The sequence below is a fragment of the Barbatula barbatula genome, assembly GCF_947034865.1.
Source record: "Barbatula barbatula genome assembly, chromosome: 3".
In the NCBI taxonomy this organism is placed as follows: Eukaryota; Metazoa; Chordata; class Actinopteri; order Cypriniformes; family Nemacheilidae; genus Barbatula; species Barbatula barbatula.
In genome coordinates, this window is record NC_136764.1 from 30,702,905 (window position 1) to 30,722,767 (window position 19,863).

General features: G+C 43.4%; 1 protein-coding gene across 8 annotated transcripts in view; it reads left to right on the forward strand.

The window, feature by feature from the left end:
* The window catches only part of LOC306891512 (SUN domain-containing ossification factor), a 59,093-nt gene that overhangs the window by 20,787 nt on the left and 18,443 nt on the right, over positions 1-19,863 (forward strand). For all 8 annotated transcript variants that reach the window (XM_079451851.1, XM_079451854.1, XM_079451847.1 and 5 more), the window contains exons 5-11: positions 99-183; positions 8,555-8,657; positions 9,260-9,378; positions 10,479-10,546; positions 10,663-10,770; positions 18,459-18,564; positions 18,656-18,676. In XM_079451851.1, the coding sequence (XP_079307977.1) occupies positions 99-183; positions 8,555-8,657; positions 9,260-9,378; positions 10,479-10,546; positions 10,663-10,770; positions 18,459-18,564; positions 18,656-18,676 (610 nt within the window). The remainder of the gene's footprint in view (positions 1-98; positions 184-8,554; positions 8,658-9,259; positions 9,379-10,478; positions 10,547-10,662; positions 10,771-18,458; positions 18,565-18,655; positions 18,677-19,863) is intronic.

A 19,863-nucleotide genomic window follows, 5' to 3' on the forward strand; every position in this document is an offset into this window, starting at 1 on the left:
ACAGACACTGACATGTCATGAGTGGCCATGAAACAAGTATAGCAGAGTAATATACTGTTGGATAATATTATTTGTGAAATCTTGTTTTGTTTATGAAGGTTCAGTGTGGTTGAGGCTGAGAAACTCACTAATGTAGACCACACTAAAAAAGTGAGCAATGCCTCTCGCTTCCTGCAAGAACAGGTGAGATGATGTTTATGTCAAGATCAGTATTTCATGATGATAAACACTGTGGACTTTGTGTCAGAGAGCCACAGATATAAAAGCATTTACAACTGCTACTTTGTACCATCTTGAGATACTAAATGCATAACTGTAAAAGAAGTGCATCAACTCACAAAAACATATTACACAAGGTAAAAAAATATTCTTAAGGGTTAGTAAATACTACCCATACAAATCAGTTCAATTTTTCTGAAATATATTAGGTAGCTGTCGCAAACATCACACCAGACACAGATGAGGATCCAAACGCAGTTGTTCATTAAATGGTAATAATAATAATAATAATACGTTTTATTTATATAGCGCCTTTCCAGAGCTCAAGGACACTTTACAATAAACAAACAACAAAAAAAGGCGGTTGACAAAGACAGCAGACAAAACAACAGTAGATAAGAATTAGGTGAATGGGCAGCACATTAAAATTAAAAATAGAAATAATAATTATGAATTGTGACATTCTGAAAAAAGGTGAGTTTTGAGCATGGATTTGAATTCAGAGATAGTGTTAACAGAACAGTGAGATCGGGGGAGAGAGTTCCACATTTTGGGTGCAACAACACTAAATGATCGGCCCCCCATTGAAGCACGGCGATGCCGAGGGACAACGAGAAGGCAAGAGTCAGAGGATCATAAAGTGCGAGTCGGGGTGTAGGGGAGGAGCAGGTTGAAGAGATGAGGAGCCAAGCCATGCAGAGATGTAAAAGTGAGAAGGAGAATTTTTTATTTAATCTGGTAAGCCACCGGGAGCCAGTGAAGATCATGCAGAATTGGGGTGATATGTGCAGAACGCTTGGTGTGGGTTAGTATTCTAGCAGCAGAGTTTTGGATATATTGCAATTTGGAAATGGAGCTGACAGATAAGCCAATGAAAAGTGCATTGCAGTAATCAAGGCGTGATGTGACAAAAGCATGGATGATAGTTTCAGCATCAGAGGTACTAATGAAGGGACGGAGGTGAGCGATACGGCGTAGATGAAAGAATGCTGATTTAGTGATAGAATTAATGTGAGAGTGGAAAGATAGAGACGAGTCAAAGATAACACCGAGATTTTTAACAGTACTAGATGGTATGATATGAGAGTCAGCGATCTCACAGGTGAAATTGGTAGGAATGTTCTTAGTGACTGACGGAGGTCCGGTGAACATAATCTCAGTTTTGTCCATGTTAAGTTTTAGAAAATTTGAATGGAGCCAATCTTTTATTTCATGCACACAAGTAGAAATTTTGTCGGGTGTGATAGATAGAGTTGATGTACAGGTAGTATATATTTGAATGTCATCAGCATAAAAATGATAATTAAAACCGTGACGGCGGAGGATCTGACCAAGAGGTATTATGTAAATTATGAATAATAATGGCCCTAGAACGGATCCTTGGGGGACACCTTGTTTCAGTGGGACAGTAGGTGAGCGGAAATCCTGAAGTGAAATGTAGAATAGCCTGTCAGAGAGATAGGAAGAAAACCAAGAAAGAGCTGCACCAGAAATACCCACATCCGAAAGGCGAGAGATTAGTAGTTCATGGGAGACCGTATCAAAGGCAGAGCTGAGGTCCAGCAGCAGGAGCATAGACAGAGAACCAGAGTCACCAGAGCGAAGTAGATCATTCATAACCTTAACTAGGGCAGTTTCAGTACTATGTAGAGGGCAAAAACCAGATTGAAGCGGATCGAAAAGATAATTCTTTTACTAGAAAAGACTGGAGCTGGGAGGCAACAGTACTTTCTAATAATTTAGCTATGAAGGGTAGATTTGAAATAGGACGGTAATTAGATAAAACTGAGGGATCAAGGTTGGGTTTCTTGAGAACAGGGGTAACAGCAGCAGTTTTGAGTGGCGGAGGGAATATAGCAGAGGTAAGAGATGCATTGATGAAGTGAGATATAGGTGCAGAGATAACTGAATGGCAAAGTTTCAGAAGAGGAGTAGGAGCAGGGTCGAGACGAGAAGATGAAGGGTTGGATTTCAGGATTAACTCAGAGACAGAGGAAGGAGAAGTCAGAGAAAAGAGAGGCAGGGATTGACCAGGTTGATTCGGCAGATATCTAATATTCGTGGCATCATTAGACAGGCACTGGTTTACAGCATCTGTCTTTTCTAGCAAGTGAGCCAAGAATGAAGTGCAAAGTTCATCAGAAGCTAGGGCGACATAAGATGGAGGTTTGGTAAGTTTGTTTATTGTGTTAAATAATGCTTTTGGCCTGTTGCTTGATTTATTAATTGTAGCAGAAATAAAACTAGAACGTGCCAAGTTCAGGGCCGAGTTGTAGTTTTTGACATGTTCAATAAAAGCTGAATGGTGAACAGCCAGGCCAGTTTTCCTATAGTAACGCCCAAGTCGTCTACCAGTGGCCTTTAAGATGCGAAGCTCAGGAGTGTACCAAGGAGACGAATGTGTGGAAGGGACCCTTCTGGTCTTAATAGGAGCATGCTTATCTAAGATATCTGAGATTGTGGAGTGATAGTTAGAAAATATCAGGCAGGGAGAAGAGATATCGAAGACATCAGAGAGATTAGAAGAGGCAATGGACGAACAAAATGATGCCGTATCAACAGCTTTGAGATTGCGGTAGGATATAACAGTTGTTGAACATTTCTTACGGGTGGGCAGGCTGAAGCTAAAATCAAGAAATTTATGATCAGAAATGCCAGTGTCAGTGGAGGCGATGGAAGAGATATTGGCCCTTGATGTACATATCAAATCAAGGGTATGACCACGTGAATGCGTAGGAAAATTAACATGCTGAGTCAGATTAAAACATTCAAAGACAGAAAGTAACTGACTGGTGTTAGAGCAAACATCATCAACATGAATATTAAAATCACCAAGCAGTAAAATGGGAAATGACAATGAGCAGGCAAGGGTCAACAGTTCACTGAGTTCTGAAAAGAAGTTGGACAGGACCTTAGGAGGTCGATAGAGCAAGATTATTATTAGGGAGTCCGCCTTCAAAACCATGTACTCAAAAGTATTGGTGTCATGAAAATCAAGTTGCTTGATTCTGAGGTTGTCACGATGGATGATAGCAAGACCACCCCCTTTGCCATGGAGTCGCGGTGTGGACAGATGCTTATATCCATCTGGCGTAAGTAGATTTAAATGTAGAAAATCTTCAGGTACTTGCCAAGTTTCGGTGAGAAGAAAAATGTCAAGTTTATTGTCAGTGATCATTCCGTTGAGATAAGAGGCTTTGTCTGTAATTGATCGACAGTTCAAAAGTGCAAAGAGATGATGCGAGAGGTTCTAAATAGATGTATGTTGATGATCGCTTCCAGTGAGGTAGATCAGAGAGTGCTTAATGGTGGGACCGGCGGGTAGTTGTCTAGTTGTTGGCGATAGTCTATTGTTGGTCCAGATGCATGGAGGAGCATCAGGTTTTGAACATTAGGAACTCACGAATGTGCGCAGCGAACGGTGTATGTATCTTGGGCGACGAAGAATCCCAAGTCGCTGACAGTATTCATACGTCCTCAGATCAAGACGCGGTTGGCAGTTAAAGGCCCTCAGTTGTGATGAAAAATATTTTATATCCATTACAGACGCAGGACAGGAAATGACGCAGAGGAAAAAAGAAAAATATGTTTTTGCCCAGAGCATGTTAATACTGAGAAAGTGAGAGCCCAATCACAAGCAGAACCACGTTAGCCAAACCCTGAATAACACTTCACCAAAACAGCGGACTAAATAGGAGGCAACGCACCCAGATAGTAAGCAGTAAACAAACAGCGCAACCCTAACCCTAACCCTGACAGAGAGAGCGGTAACTCACCCATCCGAGGAGCCGAGCGTGGTAGCGGTGTAACAGGGTAGAGAGCTCGCAGCAGCCCGATGGCAAACTTATCAACAGTTCGGCTCAGAGATCAGCAGTGAAAAAATGAAGTAGTCCAACCAGGCGCGAAGCGGCTACACAGGCACGCACAGCGTTCTCAACGTCGGGGTAGTCAGAGACAACAATCCAGGTCAGGGAGCAATAGTGAGTAGCGAAGTAGTCAACAAATTGTTCCGATGATTAAAATAAATAAATAACCGGAAAAAAAACCCGTGCAACAGGACAAACAGTACAAACAAACCAGGATGCGAAGCGGCAGCACAAACGCGCACAGCGTACTCGACCCGGAAGCGGAAGTAGTCCAACCACACTAGTACTGCCACACGATGGGCGTATGTCTAAAGGTGACTACCCTGCCAGGTTTTCCAGAGGAGTCCCGCGCGACCAGCTCCTCATTGGTAACTAATCCAATGTTATAATCCACAACAGGCTAGAGGTCATCCACAGAGGTGAGCAATCCAACAAGCATACACGGGTAGGAAGCAAAGAACATGAACAAAACAAAGTGCTGTGACAAAACCGAGGGTGCCACCCAAATCACACACTTACACCGCGTCCTAAGCAACACGCGATAAAAGGCATCTTTTCCATGTTACTCAGAGGGGGGGGGGGAGAGAGAGAGAGAGAGAGAACAAGTTAGCAAATTAACGAGGTATAAAACATATACATCACCACACAGAGAACTGCCACAGCCGTGGCTAAAATAGAGAGGGAAACAGATTAGGAGCAGGTGAGGGTAATTAACAGCACTGAGTAACTAAATGGGGTACCAAACAGGAGGGAAGTAAGGAAGACACAATTGGGAAAATTCAATACGAAAAGGCAAAACCCTAACCCTAACCCCTTCCAATTTGGAGGGAGCGCTCCAAAATGTCTCGAGCGAGGATCCAGCATCTCTCCTCCGGGCCGTAGCCCTCCCAGTCTACTCTATTGGTGACCTCTACCCGCCGTCTTACATCGAGGAGTCAACGTACCGTATAGGTCGGCAAGCCCTGGATGAATCTAGGGCCGGGGGGCCAGAGGTCGATGGTTGAAGAGGGGAGCGAACAACGTGCTTGATCTTGGCCACATGAATGGTAGGGTGAACTCGCTTCAGAAAGGGGGGTAATTTGAGGTAGACAGTTACAGGATTAAGGATCTTGGTGATCGGGAAGGGACCAATTTAAAGGGAAGGTCAGAAGTAGACAACCAGACCCTTTGACCACACACGTAAGGGGGAGCTTTGGAGCGATGTTGATTAGCTGATGTTTTGTACTATGTGTGAGAATGAGGCAAGTCTAGCAACCCTCCAGGTACGAAGACACCGATTAACGAAACGGCGTCTGCCTCTTGGGAGGGAAACAATGGGGGTTGGTAACCTAGGCAGCACTGGAAGGGCGAAAAACCTGTAGACGACACCGGGAGGGAGTTGTGAGCATACACCACCATAGCCAGCTTAGAACACCAAGACAACGGCTCAGACGAGGCAACACAGGACCCTCTCGAGATCTTGATTAGCCTGCTCGGACTGCCCATTAGTCTGTGGATGGTACCCAGAGGATAAACTGGCAGTGGCCCCCAGGAGCCGACAAAACTCAGCCCAAAATTTGGAATCACACTGAGGGCCCCTGTCAGAAACCACGGGTAGGCCATGGATGCGGAATACGTTGTTAAGGATGACGTTGAAAATGTACTGCCTTCGAGAACCTGTCCACCACAGTAAGGACCACAGAATTGCCACAGGATGGAGGGAGTCCTGTGATCATGGTGATGTGGGACCAGGGTCTCGAAGGGGTGGGTAACTCAAACAGAGGGGAAGAGATCAAAGGAGACAGAGCAGTAGTTAAACAATTAGTAGCACAGAAATCACTCCATTCACAAACAATATTCTTTCTCCAGTCAATAGGGGGGTTATGCTTCGACAGCCAGGCATGACCCAAAACAATGGGAGCGGAGGGTGAATGGATCAAGAGAAACTGAAGCTCCTCTGTGTGATTACCGGACGTGGTGAGCGAAACAGGTACAGTGGTGGAAGAGATGTTGGTGAGAGAGTCTCATAGAGTCTCTGCCGTGATGGTCTGAGCGAGTGGAACTACGGGAATCCTCCACCTCTTGGACAGTTTGACGTCAATAAAATCACCCTCCGCTCCAGAGTCAATGAGGGCAAACACAGAGTGGCTCACTCCCCTCAGCCACAACATGTCTAGGATCACCACAATAGAGGCACATGTTGTTGGCCAGGCGTTGACGACGTTCGTGGTTGGAGAGACGGGCAAGGCTGATCTGAATAGGTTCCTCCAGGGAAGAAGGAAGAGAAGAAGACGATTGGACAAAATCCCTGAAGGTGCTAGAGGACTCCCCGTCCTGCGTTCCCCTCCCGTGTCGTTTAGAACGGAGTCCCAGACAAAAATCAACCCTGAGGGCGAGCTGTATCAGCCCGTCGAGCGTTGGGGTAAGTTCCAGTGAATAAATTTCGTCCAGCACACGACCGATGTAGCACTGGCAGGAGTGGCCACTTGTACGGCTTGGGTCAGGTGCTGAGTGATGGCAGTGAGTTGTTGGGAGAGAGTTGAGAGAGAATATAATTTAGCCAATGCGCGCTTGGTTAATTAACAGTAACTAAACAGGGTACCAGATGCAGTACCATAATACAAAGTTACTAGTTTCAACAAAAGCTAGAACATTACCTGTTGAGAGAAGAGAGAGGGTTAGTGTACCTTTAAAAAAAATTGTCTGTCAAATATTCACAGAAGGGGTGGATTTAAAGTAGTTTTTTGAAGGTTGTGAGAGATATGGTTGACCGGACAGAGTTATTAAGAATGTTCCACCAGGAAGGTGTTGTGAAGTAGAATGAGCAAGAAAGAAGATGTAAGAAGGTTTAGGTTGGGAATTCTCTCCGCCTCGCCAACCGTAATTGTTGAGTTAAAAAGTAGCACAAAAAAGTAAATGACAAACACTTTGCCACCTAATATAGTTAAGTAAAATTGAACTGATTTTGATGGGTAGTATTTACTAACCCCCAAGAATAATTTTTACAGTGTATCCAGACCTCTTCAGATGACAAAACAAATACTGGTTTACTTATTCTTTAAGTTACACAAACGTTTGAATAATTATATACAGCACACGCAGTATACATTTCATTATATGTGTAAGATTTCAATAATAACAATAATAAATACATACAAATCTTTTAAAATGTTATATTGTTGATATGTTTGTGTTTGAATAGGTTGTTTGCACATGATGTCACTGTGTGAAGTGCAGGTAGATGGCAGGCGATCATTTTCTATATAAGATTTGGATAAGAATCCAAATACCATTGCATTGTGTTGTTTATGGTTGTTCACAAGGGTTTTTAATTGTTTAGCAATACGGCGAACACTTAATTTGGTTTAAAGTACTTGAGCAACCAGCAGGAAAACAAAAATTTCGGTCAAACATTATTTGTCTAAAACACTAGCTGCTGTTTAAAGAACGAGTACTTATTAATGGGTCGCTCTCAGGCGTCAGGTCAGTTGGTAATACCTAGAATTTCAAAATCAAGTGCAGGCGGCAAATCCTTTTCCTATCTAGCACCTAAACTTTGGAACAGTCTTCCCTTTACTGTCCGGGAGGCAGACACACTCTGTCAGTTTAAATCTAGACTAAAGACGCATCTTTTTAATCTTGCATACACTACACTATCATAATATATATATTCCGAAGGCTTAGGCTGCACTAGTTAGATCAACTGGAACCAGGAACAGTTCCAATAACAACTGATGCATTTGTTGCATCAAAGAGTGCAGAACAGTACTCTACTCTCAGCCAGTCTTGTCTCATTGTTCCAAGGTTACTAGAGTGGTGCAGTCCAAGGTTACCAGAGTAAGCAGGACGCAATCCATGCCCAGACCTGACAAATGCTCTGATGATAGAGCTGGACAAATTAAATCTAATTATTTTTTTATTTTGCCTTGTTGTGCGCGCACTGTTGAGCTTGTGCAGAGGCTGCAGTTTTTGCCAGAGGGGAACTGAAATCCCCTGGTTAGGCCTGGTCTCCCTCTGAGGTTTTCTTCTCCTCCAATGGAGTTTTGGGTTCCTTGCCACCGTTTGCATACTGTTTTGCACTGTTTGCCTGGCCGGGGGGGCTGCTAGAATTTTATTTAATTAACACAGCATATAGAAATTTATAGTCTGTCTGATATTTGACCTGTGTTTTGACTTGCATAACCTTACATGTTTTGCTTATAGTCAATGTTTTCTTGTACAGCTGCTTTGTAACAATGGAAATTGTCAAAAGCGCTATATAAATAAAGCTGATTAAACGAATTAAGTGAAAAATGTTTCTCCCACACAGAAGTCCAAAACATAGGCATTTTGAATTTGTGATAGTGAATTTGTATGTTGGAAATCACTGCCTGCCCTACAGCTGCACTTCACTCGTCGTAAAAACCATGTGACTGCAAACAAACTATTGTTGGCTAATTTTAATTGTTAATTGTAAATTAATTGTTGTCCTTTATTTGTATGTTGCTAAGAGAGTAAACACTAGTCCAGAAATGGAGCCGTCTGTGCCGTGTAAAGATCAAGATATTCCCACCTTTGATGAATGGACAAAACTCATGATGGAGAATGAAAAGAGTAACTGTTTATATTTTTATCACAGTTGAATCACATTCATACAGATATGTGTGTGGTTTATGAGGACACAAATGTATATAAAACTCAAACGTATAAAATGTATAATCATGTAAACCTGGCTAATAGGGACACTTCCCTTTAGCGTAGACGATATTCAATTCAATTTATATAGAGCTTTCCAGAGTATTGCATTGTTGCAGAGAAGCTTGACATGCAGTTAGACAGGGGTTACTGTAGTATAGAGAATATTTCAAAATGAAATAAGATACAGTATGGTGGATGATAATAATACATTGAATTGCATTAGTTTTCTTCATAAAATATGCACTTATGAAACGTATCTAGAATAAACACTATATTGGATTGATCTCGATATAAATCAAATGGAATTACTGTCATTACAATAAACCTGTACAATGTGCAATACTAGAATAACATGCAAATAGAATGTATATGTTAAATATAAGATGTTTATGAAGTATAATCTCTAGAAGCAATGTCAGCAGTGTCCATGTGAGCAAGCCAGAGGTGACACAGTATAAAACCATGATGTCTATGAAGAGTCCACGTAAAGCACATATACAAATGTGTGTGTTGTTTAGGTAAAAGTACACGTGCTTCTAATGGAAATCATGGTGGTAAAGAAGTTCAGCAGATTTTCAGTAACTACGCTTCTGTGGAGTGTGGAGCAAAAATACTGTCCTCAAACCCTGAAGCAAAGGTATTTCAGCTCTCATCTCCATAACTGATGCTTTATACACATGCTAATCTGAATTAAAGTAGCTCTCTCATACTTACCCGAAGAAACGTAACTAACTTAAACTCATTTCATTGTTTAGAAAGGTGACAGGTATACCTCCTGTCTACAAGTGTCACAGATGAGTTTTAAAATTCAGATAGGCAGCTTTTTATTGCAAGCCAAAGCGTTAAAAAATACGCTATAGATTAAATGCTTTTTAATCTGAACACAGTATTATGCTGTCTCGATTCCAAACGCCATAAAAAACGCCCAAAAAGCTGTATATAACAATGTATTTAATGCAGTATTAAGACGCCCTGTTCACGTTAAGTTTTTTAAAGCTTAATACATGTTGAAATGTTTAGCTCTCAATTATACTTCAATGTTATATGGCTATAATTAATGTTAAAATACAGAAAATAACATCATAGAGACATCAGTTGTAGTGATATCAGTGAATCAGGTTTACATTCATAAAATGATGGTATTAAGGAAATATATGTACATTGTGTTTCTATTTTAATTTGGAGATTAAATAGGATCTACCATTATTTAAGCGATTAAGGTCCCCCAGAAAGTGTGATTCATTCGTTGTTTTTTTAAGCAATTGACAGCACTAGTATTTTACGGACAATTTTTTATCGTCATAGTTTTCATCGATGGCATGTTTTTATTGAGGAAAATGAGACAATAACTAACTAAATAAAGACTTTATTTATATCTATTGATATTTTCCCCAACTTATGAAAAAAAAGAGAAAAATGTTAGTAAGGGAAGAGATTGGATCATAAAAAAAGCCCACAACTGAAGTGTAATCTCCAAATCATTACGCCATAGAGCAAACGACAGGAAGTGACGACAAGTACTTGCAGGCGAGTCATGAGTAGAAGAAGATCATAAATATAAATATTGATTGACATGTTAAAGAAATCCAAAGTTTAATTGAATGAAGTGTGGAAGAATGAATGTTTGAAGAACTTCACCGGACCTTCGGGAATGACACTGTTAATATTGATGTGTTGAGAATCAAAGGTTATTTCTTTCATCTGAAGACTTGTGTAACTGGATTTCATTTCACACAGAGTACTTCAGCTGTTCTGATGGACAACATGGACATGTACATGCTGAACCCCTGCAATAACAAGATATGGTAGAACACCTCATGAGCACCATCAAGCTCTGCCTGCTTGAGCACGTTCATTGAATGATTTTTAGATCATGATTGCGTATCACGTTGTCCTCATGGTTTTTCTTCGTGGCTTTCAGGTTCATTATTGAGCTGTGTCAGCCGATTCAGGTGAAGCAGCTGGACATCGCAAACTTTGAGATTTTCTCCTCAAACCCCAGAGATTTTCTGGTCTCTATCAGTGACAGGTCAATACATGCTATTATTTACAACTGCCCCATCTTAGCTTTCCTCTTTCTTATTCCATATTATCTTACATAGTCGGATCTTCAAAACAAGCTTAAGCTTGTTTTCATCCAAAAAACTAGGATACATGAATGCATGGTGTAAATTGTCTTTAAACAGTATTTATATTGATTTAATTTGTAGACTCTTTATCCGAGGCGTGTTTCAAATGTAGAATAACAAAGAAAGGGATTTATCATGACCAGGCAGGACAGCACCAGAGCATAAAGAGAGGATGTGTTTGTTGGTTTTGTTGATGCATTTACAGGATTCAGTCAGGTGTTAATGAAAAGTCCTTCAGGCTATTTTTTTAAAATGTTTCCAAATTTTTTATTTCATGTCCAGTGGGTACGGAAAGTATTCAGACCCCCTTAAATGTTTCACTCTTTGTTAAATGATTTTAGCAAATGGCTGCCATATAAGTTTTTTTTTCTCATTAATGTACACACAGCACCCCATATTGACAGAAAAACTAAGAATTGTTGACATTTTTGCAGATTTATTAAAAAAGAAAAACTGAAATATCACATGTATTCAGACCCTTTGCTCAGTATTTAGTAGACACACCCTTTTGATCTAATACCTAAAAAATATTGTAGAACAATAACTTCGACTACAAAAGGTGCGTTTCTTGATAATTTGCCTGAATTGTCTCAAATCTCTAGCATGAGTAAAAACGTTGAAGATCTTGACTTTACCATTGAAAATATTAATGCCACCTTCTCGGAAACGCTAGACATAGTTGCTCCCTTGCGCTTAAAGAAGATTAAAAATGACAGACCGACACCGTGGAAAAATGAACTCACTCAGGCTCTAAAGAAAGCTGCACGAAAAATGGAGTGCAACTTTAAGAAAACTAAATTAGAGGTAATTCGTACTGCCTGGAAGGATAGTATTGAAAATACAGGAAAGCCCTAAAAACGTCTAGATCCGCCTACCTTTCATCACTAATAGAAGAAAACCATCATAAACCTAAGTTTTTATTTGATACAGTGGCTAAACTGACCAAAAATAAATCGTCAGCGACTTCTGATTCTGTATACCAGCATAGCAGTGATGATTTTATGAACTATTTCACAAATAAAATCCAAGATATTAGAGAAAAAGTTCTCTGACATTAGGACATTAACATTTAGCAGACGCTTTTATCCAAAGCGACTTACAAGTAGTTTTATACAGTGGCTCATACTGCAGAGCAATCAGGGGTAAGGTGTCTTGCTCAAAGGCCCTTCAGTCATGACCTGCTGGCACTGAGATTAGAACCGGCAACCTTCTGATCACAAGCCCAACGCTCTAACCATTAGGCCACAGCTGACCCTAGAGAACTCAATTATGTTCCTTCCTCCAAAGGAATGACATCGATGAAGATTTAGGATTAAGGATTTAGAGCACATCACAGTACAGAGACTGCTCTGATTAGAGTTACAAATGATCTGCTTATGGCGTCTGACCGAGGTTGTATCTCCTTATTGGTGCTGCTAGATCTTAGTGCTGCATTCGACACCATTGACCACAGCATGCTCCTACATAGACTCGAAAATGATGTCGGTATTAAGGGAATAGCTTTGAAATGGTTTAGATCTTATTTATGCGACCGTTTTCAATTTGTAGCAATAAACATTGAGGTATCACGCAAATCGCAAGTTCAGTACGGTGTACCACAGGGCTCAGTCTTAGGGACTATGCTCTTCGCATTATACATGCTACCTCTAGGAGATATAATAAAGCGACACTGAATAAGCTTTCACTGTTATGCTGATGATACGCAACTTTATAATTCCTTGAAGCCTCATGAAACACAGCAATTCCATCAAATGGTGGAATGCATAGTCAATATAAAAAAGTGGATGAGTAGCAATTTCGGACAAAACTGAAGTGTTACTTATCGGACCTAAAACCGCCCTACGTAACAACCAAGAATACTGCTTAACTATTGATGGATCTTCCATAAAACCCTCATCTTCAGCTAAGAATCTTGGGTTTATATTCGATAGTACTCTGTCATTTGAGAACTAGGTCACCAACACCTGTAAAATTGTGTTTTTCCATCTTAAAAATATATCTAAACTACGTCATAAACCATCAGATGCAGAGAAGCTAATTCATGCCTTTATGACATCAAGACTAGATTACTGTAATGCACTATTAGGTGGTTGCCCTGCAGGCCTATTACAAAAACTCCAACTGGTCCAAAATGGCTCGAGTTCTTACACGTACAAAAAAGTATGAGCATATTAGCCCGGTTCTGTCAACCTTGCACTGGTTACCAATAAAACATTGCATAAACTTTAAAGTCTTGCTTATTACCTATAAAGCCTTGCATGGTTTAGCTCCTCACTACTTGAGAGAACTTCTCACGTATTACAGTCCATCACGTGCACTTCGCTCTCAGGCGTCAGGTCAGTTGGTAATACCTAGAATTTAAAAATCAAGTGCAGGTGGCAGATCCTTTTCCTATCTAGCGCCTAAACTTTGGAACAGTCTTCCCTGCACTGTCCGGGAGGCAGACACACTCTGTCAGTTTAAATCTAGACTAAAGACGGATCTTTTTAATCTTGCAGACACTACACTATCATAATATATATATTTCAAAGATCTAGGCTGCACTAGTTAGATCCACCGGAACCAGGAACACTTCCAATAACAACTGATGCATTTGTTGCATCAAAGAGTGCAGAACAGTACTCTACTCTCAGCCAGTCTTGTCTCATTATTCCAAGGTAACCAGAGCGGGCAGGATGCAGTACAAGGTTACCGGAGCGGGCTGGGCGCAATCCATTCCCAGACCTGACAAATGCTGGACGAAGGACGTGGTTACTACAAAACTTCAGCCGCTATTAGATTAATAATGATCATTTTAAATATAACTTTTTTTATTTTGCCTTGTTGTGCAAGCACTGTCGAGCTTGTGCAGAGGCTGCAGTTTTTTGCCAGAGGGGAACTGGAATCCCCTGGTTAGGCCTGGTTTCCCTCTGAGGTTTTAGGCAGGGCTCTGGCTGGGCCATTCAAGAACAGTCACAGAGTTGTTGTGAAGCCACTCCTTCGTTATTTTAGCTGTGTGCTTAGGGTCATTGTCTTGTTGGAAGGTGAACCTTCAGCCCAGTCTGAGGTCTTGAGCACTCTTGAGAAGGTTTTGGTCCAGGATATCCCTGTACTTCGCCGCATTCATCTTTCCCTCGATTGCAACCAGTTGTCCTGTCCCTGCAGCTGAAAAACAGCCCCACAGCATGATGCTGCCACCACCATGCTTCACTGTTGGGACTGTATTGGACAGGTGATGAGCAGTGCCTGGTTCTCCACACATACCGCTTAGAATTAAGGCCGAAAAGTTATATCTCTGTTTCATCAGACCAGATAATCTTATTTCTCACCATCTTGGAGTCCTTCAGGTGATTTTTAGCAAACTCCATGCAGGCTTTCATGTGTCTAGCACTTAGGAGAGGCTTCCGTCGGGCCACTCTGCCATAAAGCCCCGACTGGTGGAGGTCTGCAGTGATGGTTGACTTTCTACAACTTTCTCCCATCTCCCGACTGCATCTCTGGAGCTCAGCCACAGTGATCTTTGGGTTCTTCTTTACCTCTCCCACCAAGGCTCTTCTCCCCCAGTAGCTCAGTTTGACCAGACGGCCAGCTCTAGGAAGGGTTCTGGTCGTCCCAAACGTCTTCCATTTACGGATTATGGAGGCCCTTCCTTGAACCGCCACCTTAACATGGTGCCCGCACCGGTCCCGCATCTTATCACGGAGGAGATTGGGAGCTTAAAAGGATGTTCGGCAGGACTGTTGACGATAGAGGACCGGGCCCGGACATATGTTTAGTTTGTGTATGTTTTATGGCTGGCAGTCTACCGTGAGGTGGCTGCCGGTCGGTTACTTCCGTGTTTGTTGTTTATTTAATTAAAGTTTTAGTGTTTGAATGTTTGCCGGTTCCCGCCTCCTTCCTTCCCTTCTAACGAAATTTATTACACCGACCTTCTTGGAGTCTCTGGGAGGGCTGCTGGAAAGGGCTCCGATCGGGGACTCCGATCGGGGACTGATCTGAACCCGAGCAGTGTTCAGTTATTGGACTTCTGTGCTAGTCACAGTTTGTCTATAACGAACACCATGTTCAAGCATAAGGGTGTCCATCAGTACACGTGGCACCAGGACACCCTAGGCTGCAGGTCGATGATAGACTTTGTGGTCGTTTCATCTGACCTGCGACCATATGTTTTGGACACTCGGGTTAAGAGCGGGGCGGAGCTGTCAACTGATCCTGGTGGTGAGTTGGATCCGATGGCAAGAGAGGAAGCTGGACAGACTCGGCAGACCCAAACGTACTGTAAGGGTCTGTTGGGAACGCCTGGCCGAGTCTCCTGTCAGAGAGATCTTTAACTCCCACCTCCGGCAGAGCTTCAACCGGATCCCAAGGGATGCTGGAGACATTGAGTCCGAGTGGACCATGTTCTCCACCTCCATTGTCGAAGCGGCCGCTCGGAGCTGTGGCCGTAAGGTCTCGTGTGCATGTCGAGGAATCCCCTAGCCCGGTGGTGGACACCGGCATGTAAGGGAACCCGTCAAGCTGAAGAAGGAGTCCTATCGTGCCTGGTTGGCTTGTGGGACTCCTGAGGCAGCTGACGGGTACCGGCAGGCCAAGCGGACTGCTGCCCGGGTGGTTGTGGAGGCAAAAACTCGGGCCTGGGAGGAGTTTGGTGAGGCCATGGAGAAGGACTATCGGCTGGCCTCGAAGAGATTCTGGCAAACCGCCCAGCACCTCAGGAGAGGGAAACAGTGCCCTACCAACGCTGTTTACAGTGGAGGTGGGAAGCTGTTGACCTCAACAGGGGATGTCGTCGGACGGTGGAAGGAGTACTTAGAGGATCTCCTCAATCCCACCGTCACGTCTTCCACTGAGGAAGCAGAGGCAGAGGGCTCAGAGGTGGACTCGTCCATCACCCAAGCCAAAGTCACTGAGGTAGTCAAGAAACTCCTCGGTGGCAAGGCTCCGGGGGTGGATGAGATTCCCCCTGTGTACCTCAAGTCTCTGGATGTTGTGGGACTGTCTTGGCTGACACGCCTCTGCAGCATCGCGTGGCGGTCGGGGACAGTGCATCTGGGATGGCAGACCGGGGTGGTGGTCCCTCTCTTTAAGAAGGGGGACCGGAGGGTATGTTCCAACTACAGGGGGATCACACTTCTCAGCCTCCCCCGGGAAAGTCTATGCCAGGGACTGGAAAGGAGAATACGGCCGATAGTTGAACCTCGGATTCAGGAGGAACAGTGTGGTTTTTGTCCGGGCCGTGGAACGCTGGACCAGCTCTACACCCTCTACAGAGTGCTGGAGGGTTCATGGGAGTTTGCCCAACCAATCCACATGTGTTTTGTGGATTTGGAGAAGGCATTCGACTGTGTCCCTCGCGGCATCCTGTGGAGGGTGCTATGGGAGTATGGGGTCTGTGGTCCTTTGCTAAGGGCTGTCAGGTCCCTGTACGACCGAAGCAGGAGCTTGGTTCGCATTGCCGGCAGTCGAGTCAAGTCAGCTTTATTTATATAGCGCTTTTTACAATTTTCATTGTTACAAAGCAGCTGTACAAGAAAACATTGACTATAAGTAAAACATAAAAGGTTATGGAAGTCAAAACACAGGTCAAATATCAGACACACAATAAATTCCTATATGCAGTGTTAATTACATAAGACTATCAAATTCTAGCAGCCCCCCCGGCCAGGCAAACAGTGCAAAACAGTATGCAAACGGTGGTGAGGAACCCAAAACTCCATTGGAGGAGAAAAAAACCTCAGAGGGAAACCAGGCCTAACCAGAGGATTCCAGTTCCCCTCTGGCAAAAACTGCAGCCTCTGCACAAGCTCGACAGTGCTTGCACAACAAGGCAAAATAAAAAAAGTTCGATTTAAAATTATCATTAATAATCTAATAGCGACTGAAGTTTTGTAGAGTCGCCACGTCCTTCGTCCAGCATTTGTCAGGTCTGGGAATGGATTGCGCCCTGCCCGCTCCGGTAACCTTGGACTTCATCCTGCCCGCTCTAGTAACCTTGGAACAATGAGACAAGACTGGCTGAGAGTAGAGTACTGTTCTGCACTCTTTGATGCAACAAATGCATCAGTTGTTATTGGAAGTGTCCCTGGTTCCGGTTGATCTAACTAGTGCAGCCTAGATCTTTGAAATATATATATTATGACAGTGTAGTGTATGCAAGATTAAAATGATGCAGTAAGTCAGACTTGTTCCCAGTGCATGTCGGACTCCGGCAGGGCTGCCCTTTGTCGCCGGTTCTGTTCGTAATTTTTATGGACAGAATTTCTAGGCGCAGCCGGGGGCTGGAGGGTGTCAGGCTTTGGGGACCACACGATTTCGTCTCTGCTATTTGCGGATGATGTTGTCGTGTTGGCCCCTTCAAGCCAGGACCTTCAGCATGCACTGGGACGGTTTGCAGCCGAGTGTGAAGTGGCTGGAATGAAAATCAGTACCTCCAAATCCGAGGCCATGGTCCTCAGTCGGAAAAGGGTGGCTTGCCCACTTCAGGTTGGTGGAGAGTTCCTGTCTCAAGTGGAGGAGTTTAAGTATCTTGGGGTCTTGTTCACGAGTGAGGGAAGGATGGAACGGGAGATTGACAGACAGATCGGTGCAGCTTCTGCAGTAATGCGGTCGATGTACAGGTCTGTCGTGGTGAAGAAAGAGCTGAGCTGCAAGGCGAAGCTCTCAATTTACCATTCAATCTACGTTCCTACTCTCACCTATGGCCATGAGCTTTGGGTCATGACCGAAAGGACAAGATCCCAGATACAGGTGGCCGAAATGAGCTTCCTCCGCAGGGTGGCTGGGCGATCCCTTAGAGAAGGGTGAGAAGCTCGGCCACCCGGGAGGAGCTCGGAGTAGAGCCGCTGCTCCTCCACATCGAGAGGAGACCCCGGGGAAGACCTAGGACACGCTGGTGGGACTATGTCTCCCGGCTGGCCTGGGAATGCCTCGGTGTCCCCCCGGAAGAGCTAGAGGAAGTGTCTAGGGTGAGGGATATCTGCGCATCTCTGCTTAGACTGCTGCCCCCGCGACCCGGCCCTGGATAAAGCGGAAGAAAATGGATGGATGGATGGAGGCCACTGTGCTCTTAGGAACCTTAAGTGCAGCAGAAATGTTTTTCTAACCTTGGCCAGATCTCTGCCTTGCCACAATTCTGTCTCTGGGCTCTTCAGGCAGTTCCTTTGACCTCATAATTCTAATTTGCTCTGACATGCACTGTGAGCTGTAAGGTCTTATATAGACAGGTGTGTTGTTTTCCTTATCAAGTCCAATCAGTATAATCAAACACAGCTGGACTCAAATGAAGGTGTAGAACCATCTCAAAGATGATCAGAAGAAATGGACAGCACCTGAGTTAAATATACGAGTGTCACAGCAAAGGGTCTGAATACTTAGGACCATGTGATATTTCAGTATTTCTTTTTTAGTAAATCTGTAAAAATGTCAACAATTCTGTGTTTTTCTGTCAATATGGGGTGCTGTGTGTACATTAATGAGATAGAAAATTAACAAATGATTTTAGAAAATGGTTGCAACTTAACAAAGAGTGAAAAATTTAAGGGGGTCTGAATACTTTCCGTACCCACTGTACATGTATGACATACATAAGGTTGTTTTTGTTTGTATTCAGATATCCAACCAACAAATGGGTGAAGTTGGGAACATTTCATGCTCGTGATGAGCGGACAGTACAGAGTTTCCCACTGAATGAGCAAATGTTTGCTAAACACATTAAGGTTAGTGAGAATAAACAACACATTACAGTCATCATAAACTGGATCTTGTCATTCTCTAACTCTCTTCTTTCTTTTCCCATTTCTGCGTCAGATGTTTACCAAATACGTGAAGGTTAGTTGTTGTTTTTTTTTGTCTTCATATATGCCTTGTCACGTGTCATTATTACAGAGTGACCCCTGTTCAGTATTCAGTGATGGTAATAAAGTAATTCCCCTTCACTCACTGTAGTGACACAGTAAACAGATGTGTGCACATGTATGTGATTCACGTCAAAAATAAAAAAGTTGATATTTGATCATGTCATGAAAGTAGATTTTTGACATTTAGGAGGCAAATCACAAACTTTTCCTATATTGAGAGAGCTCCGGTAGAACCAGCGAAATTAAAGAAATCCCCCCATACAAACTAAATAAATAGACAATAAAATAAAAAATTGTAGACAAGGGGACAAGAGCTATTACACCACCCAGAGCAATAAAAATCATCCTTAGGCAGAGGGTGAGATATAGGAGACGCAACAACATTAGCAGCTAACAAGTTTAAGCTAGCAAACAACGTGGCGAAATGGCTGATTTGGAGCTGATTCTGCAAGAACTAAAAGAGTTTCGCCAAGAGAATAAGGAACAACTAGAGACAATAAAAGAAGAAATTGGGAAGATCAATGCCCGATTGGACGAGACAGAAGGGCGAATAGAGAAAGCAGAGGAGAGAATTCAAAACACAGAGGAAGTCATCGAGGATATGCTAAAGGTGCACACTAAGATGGAGGACAAGCTACTGGATCTGGAAAGCCACTCCAGACGCGATAACATAAGGATTTATGGGGTACCGGAGGAAGCCGAAAAGGAGTCAACAACGATGATCTTGTTTGTGGAAGGTTTACTACGAGGGGGTCTCGAGTTGACTGATGACATGCCCGACCTGATGATCGAAAGAGCCCACCGGTCGGTGGGACCGAAGTCTACCAGGACAAGAACATGCTCTCCCCTGTCAGAGCACCTCTTTTGCCTCCCATTTGAAGCAAAGCACATGCTGCAGACAGCATAGCTGCCCTAGCATACGTCAACCGTCAGGTGGTGTTCATTCATGGCAGATGTCGCAACTCGCCCGATGCCTCCTCTGGAATCAAGCAGTGGGTGGTGTCCCTGCGGAACAAGCGTGAGTACATCTTCCTGCCCAGGTCCTGTCATGGAAGCGGAGCATCAAGTGTTACTAGTTGCGCCTCACTGGCCCACTGGCTCCTGACAACAACTCCCCCCTGTCCGATTCCCCTGATGAAGGACCTACTCCCGCAGGAG